The sequence below is a fragment of the Nomascus leucogenys genome, chromosome 25, assembly GCF_006542625.1.
Source record: "Nomascus leucogenys isolate Asia chromosome 25, Asia_NLE_v1, whole genome shotgun sequence".
In the NCBI taxonomy this organism is placed as follows: domain Eukaryota; kingdom Metazoa; phylum Chordata; class Mammalia; order Primates; family Hylobatidae; genus Nomascus; species Nomascus leucogenys.
In genome coordinates this window covers 24,627,114-24,644,924 of record NC_044405.1, presented here as the reverse complement: position 1 = coordinate 24,644,924, position 17,811 = coordinate 24,627,114, and the positions used below count along the sequence as shown (strand labels likewise).

Sequence of the window (17,811 nt, the reverse complement as noted above, 5' to 3'; positions counted from 1 at the left end):
TTACACAAGCACTTGCAAAGATTTTAATTAGAAAAAAGTGTTTTAAGGAACATTTAATAGAATTATACTTTGTGGGCCACACAGGTTATTGGTTCAGATTAATTTAATCAGGCCTTATAAGGTTTGTTTTCTGTGTTCCATTCTAAAGAGCATAAATATTAAATGCTTACAAAATACACTTCATTCAAAATGCTTTAAATACAAAACACAAGTTGAGCACAAAAGAATGCATTATGGTCTCATGGATACATTTACAAAACACTGTAATGAAAAATTAACAGTCTCAAGTAAGTAGATAATACTATACAACTCTTGCTCAACAAATGACATTTTAAACAAAGGGAGAAAAAGCCCACGCAATGTCAATTAGTGTTCTTTTAACCGTATTGAATGTGATTAAAGAAGAAATTTTCAAATTTTTAGTAGTGGTATTAAAATTAAGTTACTTTCTAAACTGGATTAAAAACAGCACTAAGTCTTCAAAGAACTTACTTAAAGTTGTTAGAAAATTTTGACCTTCCAGCTGGCAATATGACCAAAATACGTAAGAGGGCAAATCAGAAGTGACAGCACGGAGATGTCCCTAAACATTTCACATTTCGTACAGATCTAGAACGGTGTTCGCTAGTACACACATGTCATAAACTGGACTTTCTTGGCTCAATGACAGGTGTAGAAAATCATGATTCTTATAAGACTCTCTCATAACGTCCAAGAACAAACATATTCAACAAAAAAAATCTAAACTGTGCACTTTTGTTTCTTAAAAAACAAAACAGTCTAAATCAGATTTTTAACCTATAAGAGAAAATCCATTTTTAAAAGTCTCATAGCTGTATCCATCTTCCTGTTCAGCTGAACGGATGAAGCACAATAGCCACAACTTTGTTACAGACTAAAATCCAACAGGTAATTCCAACACCACCTGAAAATAAAGAAATTCACCATGAGAGAGCGTACCAGCAGTGCTGCCCACATCTGTCTCTGCTGTCTTTAACTCACAGCAAAGAGAGTATTTCCATTCTTTTTGAGCAGTGCTGGGCTGAGGTGAAGTTTATGTTTCATAGGCTCAAATTTGTCACTTTCTTTTTTTTTTTTTTTGAGGCGGAGTCTCGCTCTGTCCCCCAGGCTGGAGTGTAATGGTGTGATCTCGGCTCACTGCACCTCTGCCTCCTGGGCCCAAGCGATTCTCCTGCCTCAGCCTCCCGAGTAGCTGGGATTACAGGTGTGCACCACCACACCTAACTTTTTTTTTTTTTTTTTTTTTGAGACAGATTCTCGCTCTGTCACCCAGGCTGGAGTACAGTGGCGCGATCTCAGCTCACTGCAACCTCTGCCTCCTGGGTTCACATCATTCTCCTGCCTCAGCCTCCCAAGTAGCTGGGACTACAGGTGCCCGCCACCGTGCCCAGCTAATTTTTGTATTTTTAGTAGAGATGGGGTTTCACCGTGGTCTCGATCTCCTGAACTCATGATCCACCCGCCTCAGCCTCACAAAGTGCCGGCATTACAGGCATGAGCCACCGCACCCGGCCTACGCCTGGCTAATTTTTGTACTTTTAGTGGAGACATGGTTTCACCATGTGGGTCAGGCTGGTCTCAAACTCCTGACCTCAGATGATCCACCCGCCTCGGCCTCCAAAAGTGCTGGGATTACAGGTATGAGCCACCGTGCCCAACCCGAATTTGTCACTTTCTATAGAATCATAGGGCTGCATTCTTTACTAAGCAGGAATTGCAGTGAACAGTGGACCCTGAGCTGAATTTCCCTTTCCTGCCAGAGAGATGTGCGTTACTATTTATGATATTAATAGATTCCAAAACCAAACCTGTAAGATTATTTATTTTTCCTTTCTCAAAAGCATTATAAACAAAGCAATGTCTACCTATGCCTTTCTTGCCCCACCAATAATGGAGAGGCATACATATCCCCCTGTCCAGGAAGACAGGCTGCAAGAGTGGCCCACGGCCCTGCTGGATGCATGGAAGGGTGGCTGGATGCTTCTCTGGCCGGCAGTGCAGAGCTCCTGGCCTAGGTCCAGCTGTGTCAAACAAAGGAGAGGGGAAGGAAAGGGTGGGGAAGGGGACAGGGGTGGTAGCTAAACTGGGAGTCTTTGAAACAGCCATTCCTGGCCAGGCACAGTGGCTCACGCCTGTAATCCCAGCACTTTGGGAGGATAAGGCAGGTGGATCACCTGAGGTCAGGAGTTCAAGACCAGCCTGGCCAACATGGTGAAATCCTGTCTCTACTAAAACTACAAAAATTAGTCGGCCGTGGTGGTGTGCACCTGTAATCCCAGCTACTGGGGAGGCTGAGGCAGGAGAACCACTTGAACCAGGGAGGCGGAAGTTGCAGTGAGCAGAGATCACGCCACTGCACTCCAGCCTGGGCAACAGAGTGAGACTCGGTCCTAAAAAAAAAAAAAAAGAAAGAAATAGTCATGCCTTTTGATACAGTATTCACCTCTAGCATAATCACAAATCACAACCAAAGCCCAGCAAGGATGTGTGCTGCAGCATTATCTTTAATAGCAAAAAATCAGGACCGGAATAAATATCCTTCATCAGGAAAATTTGCAAATGACGTATCTAAATGAAGAACAGCTACTGAAAATTCCTTAATAAAGAAATTTGCCAGGCAAGGTGACTCACGCCTATAATCCCAGCACTTTGAGAGGCTGAGGAGGGAGGACTGCTTGATGCCAGGAGTTTGGGACCAACCTAAGCAACAAGGCAAGACCCCATCTCTATAAACAACATTTTTTTTAATTAGCTGGGCATGGTGGTGTGCAACTGTTATCGTAACTATTCAGGAGACTAAGGTGGGAGGACCACTTGAGCCAAGGAGTTCAAGGCTGTAGTGAGCTATGAGGGTGCCACTGCCAGCCTGGGCAACACAGCAAGACCCTGCCTCAAAAAGAAAAGAAAAGAAATGTACTGATATGGTCTGAATGTTTGTATCCCCCTAAAATTCATATGTTAATATGCTACCCCCCACAGTGATGGCATTAAGAATTGGGGCCTTCCAGGAGGTGATTAAGTCACAAGGGCAGAGTCCTTGTGAATGGGATTAGTGCCCTTATAAAAGAGGCCTAAAGGAGCTTGTCCTTCCACCATGCAAGGACATAGTGAGAAGACACCATCCATGAACGGAAAATGGGCCATCATCAGACACCAAATCTGCTGGCACCTTGATCTTGGACTCCCCAGGCTCCGGAACAGTGAGAAATAAATTTCTGTTGTTTATGAGCTACCCAGTTTATAGTATTTCACTTAACCCTAACAAACTAAAACATGTGGGAATAGGCTTACCCTATAAAGTAAAAAGGAGGTACAAAATGTTATGTGCCAGGTGACCTTAATTATATCAAAATAAATGGGAAAAAAAAGGCAAAGAAAAATATATCACAGCATTAAAAGCTAATAGGAATCTTATTTTTTATTTTATTTGAGACAGATTCTCACTCTGTCACCCAGGCTGGGGTACAGTGGCGTGATCTCAGCTCACTGCAACCTCCCTCTCTTGGATTCAAGTGATTCTCACACCTCAGCCTCCCAAGTAGCTGGGATTACAGGCACGCACCACCACGCCCAGCTAATTTTTTGTATTTTAGTAGAGATAGGGTTTCAACATGTTGCCCAGGCTGGTCTCAAACTCCTGAGCTCAGGCAATCTGCCCACCTTGGCCTCCCAAAGTGCTAGGATTACAGGCATGAGCCACTGCACCCAGCTGGGATTTTTAATTGATAGCTATATTTCTAATCATTCTATAGTGGCATGTACTACTTTTAATATCTTTAAAAAATTATCTTCAAAAATAAAAGAACATGGCTGGGCATAGTGGTTCATGCCTGTAATCCCAGCACTTTGGGAGGCCAAGGCGTGAGGATCACTTAAGGTCAGGAGTTCCAGACCAGCCTGGCCAACATGGTGAAACTCTGTCTCTACTAAAAATACAAAAATTAGCTGGGCATGGTGGTGCACGCCTGTAATTTCAGCTAGTTGGGAGGCTGAGGCATAAGAATTGCTTGAACCTGGGAGGCAGAGGTGGTTGCAGTGAGCCAAGATCGCACCACTGACTCCAACCTGGGTGACGGAGTGAGACTCTGTCTCAAAAAATAAAAAATAAAAGAATAGCCAAGAGCAGCAAGTGCTACAGAGAAGCCAACCATAATAGGGATTGAAAAGATACAGAATTTTGGAACTACAGCTAGTGTTTCAATGGGCTATCAGACTTGACGTATTGGGCATGGATCCTGGAAACAGACCTAGGACTGAATTTTAGCTTTGCTCCTTAACATTTTGGTGACGCTGGACAACTGAAGTAACTTTTTTAGACCTCAGTTTCCTCATGGGAAGCCTCGTGTGAGGCTGAGACACAAAACCCCGCTCACTAAATGGACGGTGAGAAGGATGCCAGGCTAACTTAATCTTCTACCACACACCTCTACATGAGCCTATCCACACTCTTCCACTGCATCTCCCAGAAAATTCTTACCTGCTACTCTAGTAGGAAAGGCTACCAGGCGGTCTAGAGGGGTTATCCATTTACTCGGCACGACAGCCACAGGGACAGAATAATACTTCCAAATGAGTGAGATCATCAGGGCAGCCTGGAAAGACACCTCTGGTGAGCGAAGCAGCCTGCCGATCACACAACCGACCACACAGAAGGGAGGACAGGGAAATGCGAAAATAAACCCAGGAAAACTCTCCAGACTGAGCACCTCAAGCCTAGGAACCCAGTCCCCACAGACAACAGATGAGCACACACAGCCACTAATGTCCCTTGGTGAAACCTCGAATGAGAAAGTCTAATTAAAGACGAGCTCAGCAGCATGTCTGCACACTGCCAACAAGTAGGCGAGCCTTCCTATGTGAACTGGCATTTCACTGTTTTAGGATGAATACAATCTACACATAATTTAGATTAGCTGATAAACTAACCAAAGTCTCCCATAACACGGGTGTGCTTTTCTCACTGAGTATCTCCTTTGAGCAGCCAGACTGTATGCTCAACACACCTTACTAGTGACGAAAGCCATCCTTGGAAAAACTAGTGAATTCTCCCACATACACCAGTGTTAGCAAGGCACGCAGAGGTGAGCCCTGTAAGTTTCAATGGTGGGGGATGCTTTATTTCCCTCCATCCCCCCGCAGCATTCCTTTGATTGTCATCTGCCCCCTTCCTGGCTTGAACAGGCCGCTCAGAAGAGACATGAAAGAGGGCTGCTGGCCTAACTCCTTTGTCTGCAGGAAACTTACCTCTTAGCAAATGACAGTGCCTCCGAATCAATTTCCTTAAATATACCCCGCCAAACTAAGCTTTCTGGGGGGTGGGCTTGAATCCTTTGCCTCGGTACTAGATCACATGGTACTGCAACTCGGATATTTACGGCAACTGCTAAAGGTGTCTGGGCAGCACAACTGCACTCTCGGGGCAGAGCAGAGCCCAGCAACAGCTCCAGGAGAGGCTATGAGGGTTAAGCCCCAGGCAGGGAGGCTAGAAGCCAATTCCAGTCGGAAAAGCTGGTTCTCTACCTGGAGGGTGGAGAGTGCGCGTGAAATACACCAGGTAACAAGTAAGGGCCAAAAGTATTGAAGATCTCAGAAAAAACCGATGTCATCTATAAGCTTCTTGCTTCATCCCACCAGGCCCATCAAACCACACTGGGATGAAGGCATGGTGAAAGCTCTCCAAGAACTTACTTCACAGTTCATCTGCCAAAAAGTCCCAAACTTTAACAACTCTCCTCAAGAGAAAGGCTTCCTTTTAGTCTGACTTGTAGACCGACAGTGTTTAGAGCTCCGTGTGGGCAGGGACACATGACACGACAGCTGAAGGTGGAACAGCCCAAACTCCCAGCCCTGGATCTGCAGGCACCGCTCTGGAGGCCGGGGTCACCAACTCCAATGACCCGGCTGATGCTCTGGCACACTTACCTGCAATACGTAGAAAGCGACACTTATCACCCATTTTATCTTGGCTAATTGAGCTGTCCGAGCTTTCACTGAAAGGAAAAATAGGATAAACAATTATGTCAGTCGTGAAAAATTAACAAGATATTCAAATACACAGAAATGTTATTTTCCCTTATAATACGCTTTCTGATTATAAATGGAACAATCACTCAACATATTTAGAAAATATAAAATCGAATTTTTAAGTCACCTACCACCTCATTATGCCATTATTTAAAATAGTATCCTACTCTGAGATTTGAATAGCTTTAATTTTGAAAACTCTCAAAACGACTCATGAAATCAAAGATTCTTTGTATAATACAGTTACCACTTACCAACAGGACTAAATCTTCCTCCCTATTTCCCAGTCTGCACAGTACACTAATCCCTGGTGCAGGTCCAGCTTGTCCTGGGCCTGGACAGGCCCCCTTTGTCTGTTTTCCTAGCCACAGAGACAGCTGTCTGACTGTGCACACACTGGGCATGGGGTCCCTCAGCACACAGGCTGCCCTGAGAAAGCGCTCTTCATCACAGGAGACTGTACCCGGGAGGTGACACTCGGAAGAGGACACTGCTGGGCATTTTTCTAGAGAGTGGAACAAAAGCATCTGGGAATCCACTGTGAGACTTTTTTTTCTGGGCTTCTCTCAGAAAAGTGATGAATTTAAAAATGAAAACCTACAATTAAGAGTTGGCTCTGAGGAAAATCTGAGAGGATCTTAAATATTTCTGTGCTTAGAAAGCAAAGGTTCACCAGCAAATAAGAAGAAAGTAATAATTATTACTGAGTTTCCTCCAGATAACTTAAAAGTTTCCATCGATATTCAGAACATCCAAGAAGCAAAGCATATATTCTACTAATCTTAACATACAGACTTCTCTATTAATCAGCTCTCATGAAGCCTTCAGGCTGCAATGGACACAGTACCGTGGGTTTTGAGCTTATCCGTCATCTTGTTGATCTTTCTTTCCAGCCTGGCGTATCTGGCAAACTCATCCATCATGTTGACCGTGGAGAGCTCCTGCTTCATGTCCTGGATCTCCGCTCTCATTTGTGACTCCTGCTCCGCGTCCTTCTGCAGCACCCTGGACATCTGGCAGGGTGGGCAGCGGGGATCAGCACCTTCCAACACGGGTCATAGGAGGGTCCCCCAGTCCCCCGCTACTTTCTGTCTATGCCCTGACCACTCTGTGACCCAGCCAGTTGTGTGTTTCTCTGCAGGACTGAATGCAAACTGGGGCCGTGAACGTTCCCAGGACTGATAAAGAGTAAAGGCTGTTGCTGGAGAACACTGGGAGATTCATCCTGCTGAGAAACACCTACAAACTAGCCCCGCCATGACAGTCCTTAAACTCCCACATACACTCCATACCCCAACCCCCTGGTGGCAGACAGCCCTAGGTAAACGTCCCTTTCTCTCACTGGCTGTCCCGGGACTGCCGCAGCTCTTGTAAGTTCCCGTCATGAATGCTGTGGACTTATCACCCTGGTGTTTAGTGCTTCTTTCTTTGGAATCCCAGCCGGCCCCATCTCCAGGCAGTCTGGAGCAACCCCTTGAGGGAACTCCCCTGCCACTGCTTTTGAGACAACTCCAGAATGGGTTTGACCAGACAGAACCGGTACACCTTCCTCCAACATCCTACTCCCGCCTCTGCCAACGGGGCAAGCTGCCCTCTACCTACACAGCCAGCCTCTGCTGCCTTTTTCAGCTCCCTATAACCACCACACACACACACACAAAAACCCTCATATTCAAATTGCTATTCAAACTGTATTTTTCCTTTTACAGATATGCCCATGAATTTGCTCCAATACAAATGTTTGTCTCTTTCACTATAACTAAAATTGCAATTATGAAATGAAAACCAATTCCATCACCAGAGCTGTTATTCCAGTGACAGGGAACATGTATCCTCTCCCCTCCCTGAAGAATTCAGTCCTAGATTAGACGGGGCAGAGCAAGGTGCAGGTGCAGGGTAACAGTGGTGAGGCAGGGGCCTGGGGCAGAGTGTCAGCGCCCAAGCTCAGTGCAGAGGGCCTTCCCATAGAATGGCACCCTGGCAAGAGGCATCAGGGCCAGGCATGGTGATACAGGGGTCCCCAAGACAGGGCAGCCTGACACAGGAGTCACGATCTGTAGGGTGAGGGAGACGGACATACAAGACAAGAAGGAACCCCGCCAGTGTCAGAGCCCAGGTGGGGAGAGGCATGCACTCACATGGGTAACAGTGGGTGGTGGACACCAGAGATTAATTACAAAAGGGTGACCACAGAAATAAACATATTGAGAGTAACGGAAGCCAGTCTTCTCACTTTCAGCGAAGACACTTAGAAAGATGCCTCGGCCTGGCACGGTGGCTCGGCCTGCAACCCTAACACTCTGGAGGCCGGGGTGGGAGGATTTCTTGTGTACAGGAGTTCAAGGCTGCAGTGAGCTGAGATCATGCCATTGGACTCCAGCCTGGGCAACAGGGTGAGACCTTGTCTCAAAAAAAAAAAAAAAAAAAAGAGACAAAAGAAAAAAGGCCGGGTTCGGTGGCTCATGTCTATAATCCCAACACTTTGGGAGGCCAAGGCAGGTGAATCGCTTGAGCCCAGGAGTTCGAGACCAGCCTTGGCAACATGGTGAAACCCTGTCTCTACAAAAAATATGAAAAATTAGCCATTTTCATAACCTGGTGAAGGAAGGAAGGGAAGAACGGAGGAAGGGAGGGAGGAAGGAAGGCAGGCAGGCGTCTCGGAGAGAAGCAGAATGAATCTTGTGGTGTTGGCTTAGAATTGGAGATCTGTGGTTTCCACAGATAGGCAGAAGAATACAGACATAAACAAAGAGGCACCCTCCCCAGGCTGGCCTGGCTGGTCCCTGTGAGCAGAGAGGCCCCGCATGACCTGGAGGCCCACCTGCGCCGCCCCCGCAGGCCCCTGCTCCCTGCACCAGCCCCAGCCATCCACTCTCCAGGGAACGGCCGCCCCGGGCCACGGCACCGGGAGGGGAGGGGTGACTGGAGCGCAACGGAGGAGTGGGCAGTGGCCGCCAGGTGGCGCCCGCAGATCCGCCGGGAAGGCCTAGTCCAAGGACTGCGCGGGCGCCCCAAGACCAGATCCCTCAGAGGCGCCTCTGCCACCTACCCCAAGGGATCAGCGAACATCCCCAAATCCCAGCCCCACACCAGCGGATGAGACACAATGAGAACACAGCACTGCCTCTCAGAAATCCCTACCAAGTATCAGACTTGCCAGTGGGCGTCCATTCTGCGAAATCACTGGCCTCTGACACTCACAAATGACAGCCATGAAAGTCAAGGGAAGACTGGGAAACTCCTCCAGACAGGAGGCTAGAGGCCGGGAAATGCAACGCATGATTCCGAACTGGGTCCTTTCCCTGTTAAGGACGTTACTGCAAAACGTGGGGAACCTGCATGGGGTCTGAGGATCAGATCGTGGTAACGTACTTGACGCCTGCATTAGATCTCGGCTCACTGCAACCTCGACTTCCTGGGCTCAAGGGATACTGCCACCTGGGCCTCCTGAGTATCTGGGACTACAGGCCTGCACCACCACACTGGACTAATTTTTTTTTAGTTTTAGTAGACACATGGTTTCACTATGTTGCCAGTGAACTCCTGAGCTCAAGCGATCCGCCAGCCTCGGCCTCCCAAAGTGCTGGGATTAAAGGCGTGAGCCACTGCGCCCGGCCCCCAAGATTCTTTTGAATACCAAAGTATCTGGGAATGAGGGGGTTCGGGTTGACAACTTCCAAATGGTTCAGGAAACAAAATCAGTTATCGGTATTGACTGTATGCGTAACTTTTCTGCACATTTGTGTTTGTTTCGAAATTTTAAAAATAGATTAATAAAGATGAAATGTTATAGCGTATCTAAAGTGTGCCTGGCACACAGCAAGCACACAATAAATGAGATCCCCCCCTTCCCCTTCCAGCTCACAGGTCTCCTCCGCCTGCCGCACAGTAGGGACAACTCTCGGGTTAGAGCTGGGAAGCCGAGTCCTGCCAGTCGCCTGAGAGTGTCTGCGCATGCGCGCGGTTTCTGACCCGCGCAGTTATGCCTCCTACCAGCGCCTGCGTGATGAGGTGAAGGTGGGGGAGGGAAGGGGGAGTGGGGGGGAAGGGGGAGTGGGGGGGAAGGGGGAGTGGGGGGTAAGGGGAGTGGGGGGTAAGGGGGAGTGGGGGGTAACGGGGAGTGGGGGGGAAGGGGGAGTGGGGGGGGAAGGGAGAGTGGGGGGGGTGGGTCCAGGGGCTCATGCGCAGCGTGTTAACTGCAGCGAAGCTTCTGGCAGCCTTTGCGCAGGGAGTAGGCGGTTCAAACCCAGCTCTCTTTGTGGTGCCTCTGCCCTAGCCAATACCCAACAGTTATAGTTATAAAAGGAGCTATATATTCCAGCCTGATCCACTCTGGAGAAGGAAATAGGAATGGGCCAAATTCTCTTAGATGAATCACAAAATTATCTTTCAAAAGCAAGGAAAATCTGCAGACACTGCTAAGGACTTTTTGATAATTTCGCCTTATACAAATTACACTTCAATAAATCTGACTTTTAAAACCATATTTTAAAAAGAAAAAGAGATTCCAAGACATTATTTAGCATTATAGGGAATACACAAAACAATTAACTCAGGAATGGGAGGTGAGTGAAGGCAGAAGAGTGAACTTGAGGAAAACTGAAGGCAGCTTTGTAAGGTTAACAAAAACAACTGGTGCTTGAAAAAATACTTACATCTATTACATGTATAAGCACAATAAAAATTGTCTGAGCCAGGCGCAGTGCAGTAATCCCAGCACTTTGAGAGACTGACGCGGGAGTATCGTTTGCGCCCAGGAGTTTGAGATCAGGAGGGGCAACATGGCAAGACCCAATCTCTACCAAAAAATTAAAAATTAGTCAGGTGTGGTGGTGCACGCCTGTGGTCCCTGTGGCCCCAGCTACTCAGGAGGCTGAGGCGGGGAGGGAGGGATCACTTGAGCCCGAAAGGTTGAGGCTGCTGTGAGTTTTGATGGCACCACCACACTACAGCCTGGGCAACAGAGACCCTGTCTCTAAAAAAAAAAAAGTTTTAAAGTATAAATTTGCAAATATGTATCAATGTTAATCCAAGACCCACATATAAGTGTTAAAATGTTCTAGAATTATGCAGTGTAAGATTTAATATGAATCTAAATGTAATAATGCAAATATTAATTTGTAGAACAAAAGTAAATCTCTGAATTGATGGCATGACAACGTGCATAGCCCGTGCTCGTCCCTGCCAGCAGTAGAGCAGGCAAACCCAGGAACAACCAACTCAGGTCACCCTGAGTCCCTGAACACAGGGGACAGGGTCTTCCAACTCAGGAAGCTCCAGACCCTGAACAGCCCCGGATGCCACTCTCGGCCAGGACCCCCGCCAGCCAGGGCCGAGAAGCGGGCAGCTCTCCAGGCCACCAGCCCCAGTCCTTGCATGCTGCCCCCACGAGAGCCCCAATGGAGGCCCTGCCCGCACATGCGCACTTCACCAGCACGCTTCTGAGTCATAGGGTTCCGGGGCAGGTCCTGTGAAGCAGAGTCGTCCCCCTAAACCATCCCCAAGCCTGGTCCATGGCAGGGACTCACTAAGCAACGGCTCTGAGGAAAAGGATGTGGGGGCGGAGGGTGTGCTAAGAAGATGACCACAGAGGCAAACCCTGCAACATCCTCCTCTCGCTTCAGTCCCCTAGAGGGAAAAGGAGGTGGCCACTCTTTACAGCAGAAAAGGAGGATAATTTAGAAAAAGTTGAATTTGAAAGGGCACTCGACCTGTATGCCCAGAAGGCAACACATGCAGCGTCCTTTATCTGCAAAGCTAGGGTTGCGAGGAAGGGCCTCCTGGAGCCTGCGCAGTGCGTCTGGCTCGTGTGGCCACTCAGCCCACACCAGCTCTGGGGCGCCTGCGCAGTGCGTGCGGCTCGCAGGGACCCTGAGCCAGCTCCAGTCCTAGGGCGCCTGCACAGTGTATGCGGTTTGCATACACTGAGCCCGCGCCAGTCCTGGAGCGCCTGCGCAGTGCGTGCGGTTTGCGTGGACTCTGAGCCCGTGCCAGTCCTGGGGCACCTGCGCAGTGCGTGCGGCTTGCATGGACTTTGACCCCGCGCGAGTCCTGGAGCACCTGCGCAGTGCATGCGGTTTGCATGGACCTTGAGCCCGCGCCTGTCCTGGGACGCCTGCACAGTAGTGCCGTTCGCATGGACCCTCAGCCCCCGCCAGTCCTGGGACGCCTGCGCAGTAGTGCCGTTCGCATGGACCCTCAGCCCCCGCCAGTCCTGGGGCACCTACGCAGTGCACCTCCCCAGTGCACCTCCCCTGCACCTGCAGAGCTGCAGAGCCGGTGCTCACCAAAGGCGTCTTTGTTCCCCTCCCGTAGGTGAAGAAAGTCCTGGACCACCTACTGAATGAACTAGGCTCTCTCAACCATGCGTCCTGTGACCAGCTTGAAGAGGAGGGAGTGATCCCAGGAAAATTCCTACCACGCCAACACCAGGGACTTGGTGTCCCTTACCAGGCATCCCACCCCCACCGCAGCGGACAGCTGAGATCGCCTCCCAGGACCTTGCTAGGCTTAACTGTTCCACGGACTTCTGATACTTCAGACCGACTAAGGCCTCACGCGGGGGGCGGGGAGGGGGGGACCAGTGCGGGAACCAGTGCGGCCTAGACTGAGTGATGACATCGGGGTGCTGCCTCCCTAACTTCTGCTAGGACAAAAGCTTCAGAAACATCCCAACGGAGGTTATAATCTAAGTACCTGAGCGTGGCCCCATCCCTGAGGGCACCGTTTTCCCAATTCGACTTTCTGCTGCCTGTCGTCTTTCCCACTTGAATCCTCATATCAGAGGCTGTGATGAAGTAGCCTCTAATGGTGGTGAAGGAGCAGCAGTTGACCCTACTGAAGACCAGCACGTTCCTTACAGCTTTTCACAGACCCTCACCACAAACCCAGTGACCAGGCCAAACATCTCTATTACCGATTACAGGGTGGGTGTACTCTGCTGGGATAATAATTATGTTATCCTTTTGAACCTGGCTAACAACAAGTGTTAACAATCATAGGAAAATGGTTTAGGAAAGCTAACCGGGTTGAGATAAGGCTGTAGGAGGCAGCACAGGATGTGGACACAGATCCTGAGTCACAGAGCAAGACCTGGCCTCTAAAAACAAATTTTTTTATTTCAGAGGGTAGAGGGTAGGGGGTGGGAGGCAGACAATCAGGAAAAATAACTAATGAGTACTAGACTTAATAACTGGGTGACGCAATAATCTGTACAACAAACATCCATGACACAAGTTTACCTATATAACAAACCTGCACATGTATCCCTGAACTTAAAAGTTTAAAAAAAAAAATTGTTGGCCAGGTGTGGTGACTCACAGCTGTAATCCCAGCACTTTGGGAGGCTGAGGCAGGTGGATCACCTGAGGTCAGGAGTTCAAGACCAGCCGGGCCAACACGGTGAAACCCCCTTTCTACTAAAAAAAAAATACAAAAATTAGCTGGGTGTGGTGGCGCATGCATGTAATCCCAGCTACTCGGCAGGCTAAGGCAGGAGAATCAATTGAACCCAGGAGGCAGAAGTTGCAGTGAGCCGAGATAGTGCCACTGCACTCCAGCCTGGGCAACAGAGCGAAACTCTGTCTCAAAAAAAAAAAAAAAAAATTGTCTAATAACAACAAAAGGAACTAATTCAACAACAAAAAACAACTGGATTTTAAAAGGGGGCAAAAGATTCGACTAGCCATGTCTCCAAAGATAAACAGATGGCCACAAGCATCTGAAAAGATACTCATCACTAATTATTAGGGAAATGCAAATCAAAACTAAAATGAGACACCACCTTACGTCCATTAGGATGATTAGCATTAAAAAAAAAAAAACAAAGGGCTGGGTGTGGTGGCTCACGCCTGTAATCCCAGTACTTTGGGAGGCCCAGGTGGGTGGATCACCTGAGGTCAGGAGTTCGAGACCAGCCTCACCAACATGGCAAAACCCCGTCTCTACTAAAAATACAAAAATTAGCCCAGCATGGTGGCATGCACCTGTAATCCCAGCTACTTGGAAGGCTGAGACAGAAGAATTGCTTGAACCCGGGAGGTGGAGGTTGCAGTGAGCCAAGATTGAGCCACTGCACTCCAGCCTGGGTGACAGAGAGAGACTCCCTCTCAAAAAAATAAAAATAAGCTGGGCACAGTGGCTCACGCCTGCAATCCCAGCACTTTGGGAGGCCAAGGCGAGTGGATCACCAGAGATCAGGAGTTCGAGACCAGCCTGGCCAATATGGTGAAACCTCGTCTCTACTAAAAATACAAAAATTAGCCGGGCATAGTGGTGGGCACCTGTAATCCCAGCTATTTGGGAAGCTGAGGCAGGAGAATCTCTTGAACCCAGGGGGCAGAGGTTGCAGTGAGCCGAGATTGCACCATTGCACTCCAGCCTGGGCAACAAGAGCAAGACTCTGTCTCAAAAAATAAATAAATAAAATAAATAATAAATAAGAATAAAAAAATAGGCCAGGCAAGGTGGCTCAAGCCTGTAATCCCAGCACTTTGGGAGGCCGAGGCAGGCGGATCACGAGGTCAGGAGATCGAGACCATCCTGGCTAATCAGGTGAAACCTCGTCTCTACTAAAAATACAAAAAAATTAGCCAGGCGTGGTGGCAGGCACCTGTAGTCCCAGCTACTCAGGAGGCTGAGGCAGGAGAATGGCATGAACCTGGGAGGCGGATCTTGCAGTGAGCCAAGATCGCACCACTGCAGTCCAGCCTGGGCGACAGAGCAAGACTCCGTCTCAAAAAAATAAATAAATAGAATAAATAAATAAGAAAAAATACGTGTTGAAGGATATGGAACAACTGGAACCCTTCTGCATTGCTGGTGGGAATGTCGAATGGTGTGGCTGCTATGGAAAACAGTATGGTGGTTTTTCAAAAAAATTCAACATAGAATTACCATAGATCCAGGAATTCCACTGCTGGGTATATGTCCAGAAAAACTGAAAGCAGAGACTCAAAGAGATATTTGTAAACATTTTAGCATTATCTACAATAGTCAAAAGGTAGAAACAAACCAAGTGTCCATAGACAGATGAATTAATAAACAAAATGTGGCCTATACGTACAATGGGATACTCTTCAGCCTTAAAAGGGAAGGAAATCCTGACTCATGCTACACCATGGATGGACCTTAAGGATAGTATGCTGAGTGAAAAGAAGCCAGTCACAAAAGGAAAAATACTGTCTGATTCCACTTATATGAGGTCCCAAGAGTAGTCAAATTCAGAGAGACAGAAAGTACAATGGTGACTGCCAGGGAGAGGTAGGAATGCAGAGTTGTTGTTTAATGAGTGCGAGAGTTTCGGTTAGAGGAGATAAAAAAAAAGTTCTGGGATGGGGCTGGGCATGTTGGCACATGCCTGTAATCCTAGCACTTTGGGAGGCCAAGGAGCGCAGATCACTTGAGGTCAGGAGTTTGAGACCAGCCTGGGCAACATAGTGAGACCCTGTCTCTACTAAAAATACAAAAATTAGCCGGGCATGGTGGCAGGTACCTGTAATCACAGCTACTTGGGAGGCTGAGGCAGGGAATCGCTTGAACCTGGAAGGTGGGGGCTGCAGTGAGCCAAGATCAGGCCACTGCACTCCTACATAGGCAACAGAGTGAGACTCTGTCTCAAAAAAAAAAAAAAAAAAAAAAAAAAAAAACAACTCTGGGAGCGGGGCCAGGTGCAGTGGTTCACACCTGTAATCCCAACACTTTGGGAGGCCAGGGTGGGCGGATGGCTTGAGGTCAGGAGTTTGAGACCAGCATGGCCAACATGGCAAAGCTCTGTCTCTACTAAAAATATAAAAAAATACCTGGGCATGGTGGTGCATGCCTGTGGTCCCAGCTACTTGGGAGGCTGAGGTGGGAGGATCACTTGAACCTGGGACGCCGAGGCTGCAATGAGTCGAGATTGCACCACTGCACAGAGTCAGACCCTGTCTTAAAAAAATAATAATAGGCCGGGCGCGGTGGCTCACGCTTGTAATCCCAGCACTGTGGGAGGCCGAGGCGGGTGGATCACGAGGTCAGGAGATCGAGACCACAGTGAAACTCCATCTCTACTAAAAATACAAAAAATTAGCCAGGCGTGGTGGCGGGCGCCTGTAGTCCCAGCTGCTCGGAGAGGCTGAGGCAGGAGAATGGCGTGAACCTGGGAGGCGGAGCTTGCAGTGAGCCGAGATTGCGCCACTGCACTCCAGCCTGGGCGACAAAGCGAGACTCCGTCTCAAAAAAAAAAATAATAATAATAATAATAATAAAGTTCCGGGATAATGGTTGCACAAAAATGTGAATGTACTTAATTCCACTGAACTGTATACCTAAAAATGATAAAGATGATAAATTTCATATTATGTATATTTTACAGTTAAAAACAAGAAGATGAGCATGGGCCAGCTCATCAGGAGTCTTTTATGCAATACCTGAGACATCATCTTAAAGACTGGATAGCATCAGGAAAGATTCTGAAGGAGACTCGGGTTAAAAGAGAATTCCCTGTATCTCAGGACAACGCAGACAGTAGGACAATTGAGAGAGTAAGAATAGAGTTTTGCACAAAACAGGCACTCAATGAATACTGGTGGAATAAAATATACTCCACTACTACCAATTTATCTTAGGAGAGAAAAGCAAGAACTGTTTTCCAAGACAATGCTGCAACGAATGCGCCCAATCTTTGAGGTCTCCGTCTTTGCCCAACAGCTCCTCATTTCTGCTGTGGGCATACAGAGGGCGCTCATTCTCGGGGACAGTTCCCAAAGTACCCCCGCCTTCCATGGCCACACCCCACCACGCCCTGTCCAATTTGCCACCAAATCCCTATCCCTGCTCCAACAGGCAATCAAATCTCCACCTCCAGTCACTAGGTGGATGGCTTAGTGCCACTACTAAACTCTCTGAGCCAGACTCCTCCGGGAGGTAAAGGAGGATGGGATGATAAAACGCCTCTCCCAGCAGCAGTGAGACGGAGGTAATGTACTCACTACCTGACAGAAAGAGTGTTCCCCAACCTGGTTGCTCCCTTGGATATTGAAGGCATCACGCTGTACTGAGATTCTCTCTGCACCTGTCTCCCACCCTACCCACCCCAAGAATGTGGGCTCCTGGACGCCAGGATCCATCTGTCCGGGACCTGGAAGAGCTGACGTCGCCCGCCAGGCCTCTGGGAAACCCTGGCCGAGGGCTGCTCGAATGCCTCTAGGGACCAGGATTAACGGAAACGAGGCTGGCAGCGGGGCACTAGGAACTCCCAGTGTGAGGTTCGCCGCCGCCACCCACAGGGAGAAGAGTCCTGCCACGTGAAAGCGTGGCCCAGGGTTGCCAGGTGTTTCTCCCAACCCCCTAGAATCCACAAAGTCTGATTTTGGGGTAAAGCGTCGCACCTTTTAGACGCTAACAACTATCTCAAAAAAGCTTACGGACCAACCAAGACGCTACTACGGCCTTCAGTCGCCCAGCTGAGACCCCTGTACCTACGCCAGACCCGCCGGGGGACTGGGGCGGCATCCCCACCGGCCCTTGGGAGGCCAGGCAGCCACTTACGAAGGATGAGAAGGACGGGAGGAGGATCCTAAGAACATTGCACCCAAACACGAAGCTGAGCACCAGCAACCACGCCCAGTGGTCGGCCGCGGCTGAGCTCATCCCGGACGCTCCTGGCTGTGCTGGGTCCGCTACGGCAGCTCCATGGGGACCACAACAGCAGCGGCGACCGCGCCTGCGCGGTGAAGCCAAGCGCCCCAGAACAGGCGCGCCGACGCGCCTGCGCACTGCGTCGCC

The 17,811-nt window shown here is 48.8% G+C and overlaps 1 protein-coding gene across 1 annotated transcript; it reads right to left on the bottom strand.

Moving 5' to 3' along the window:
* On the bottom strand, window positions 1–17,811 carry GET1 (guided entry of tail-anchored proteins factor 1). Its single transcript, XM_003280247.4, has 5 exons — window positions 17,575–17,811; window positions 6,893–7,058; window positions 5,944–6,011; window positions 4,499–4,613; window positions 1–925 (listed from the first exon to the last, which is right to left on the bottom strand). Exons 1-5 carry the CDS (start codon window positions 17,674–17,676, stop codon window positions 852–854), a joined length of 525 nt encoding a protein of 174 aa, XP_003280295.1. The 5' UTR covers window positions 17,677–17,811; the 3' UTR covers window positions 1–851.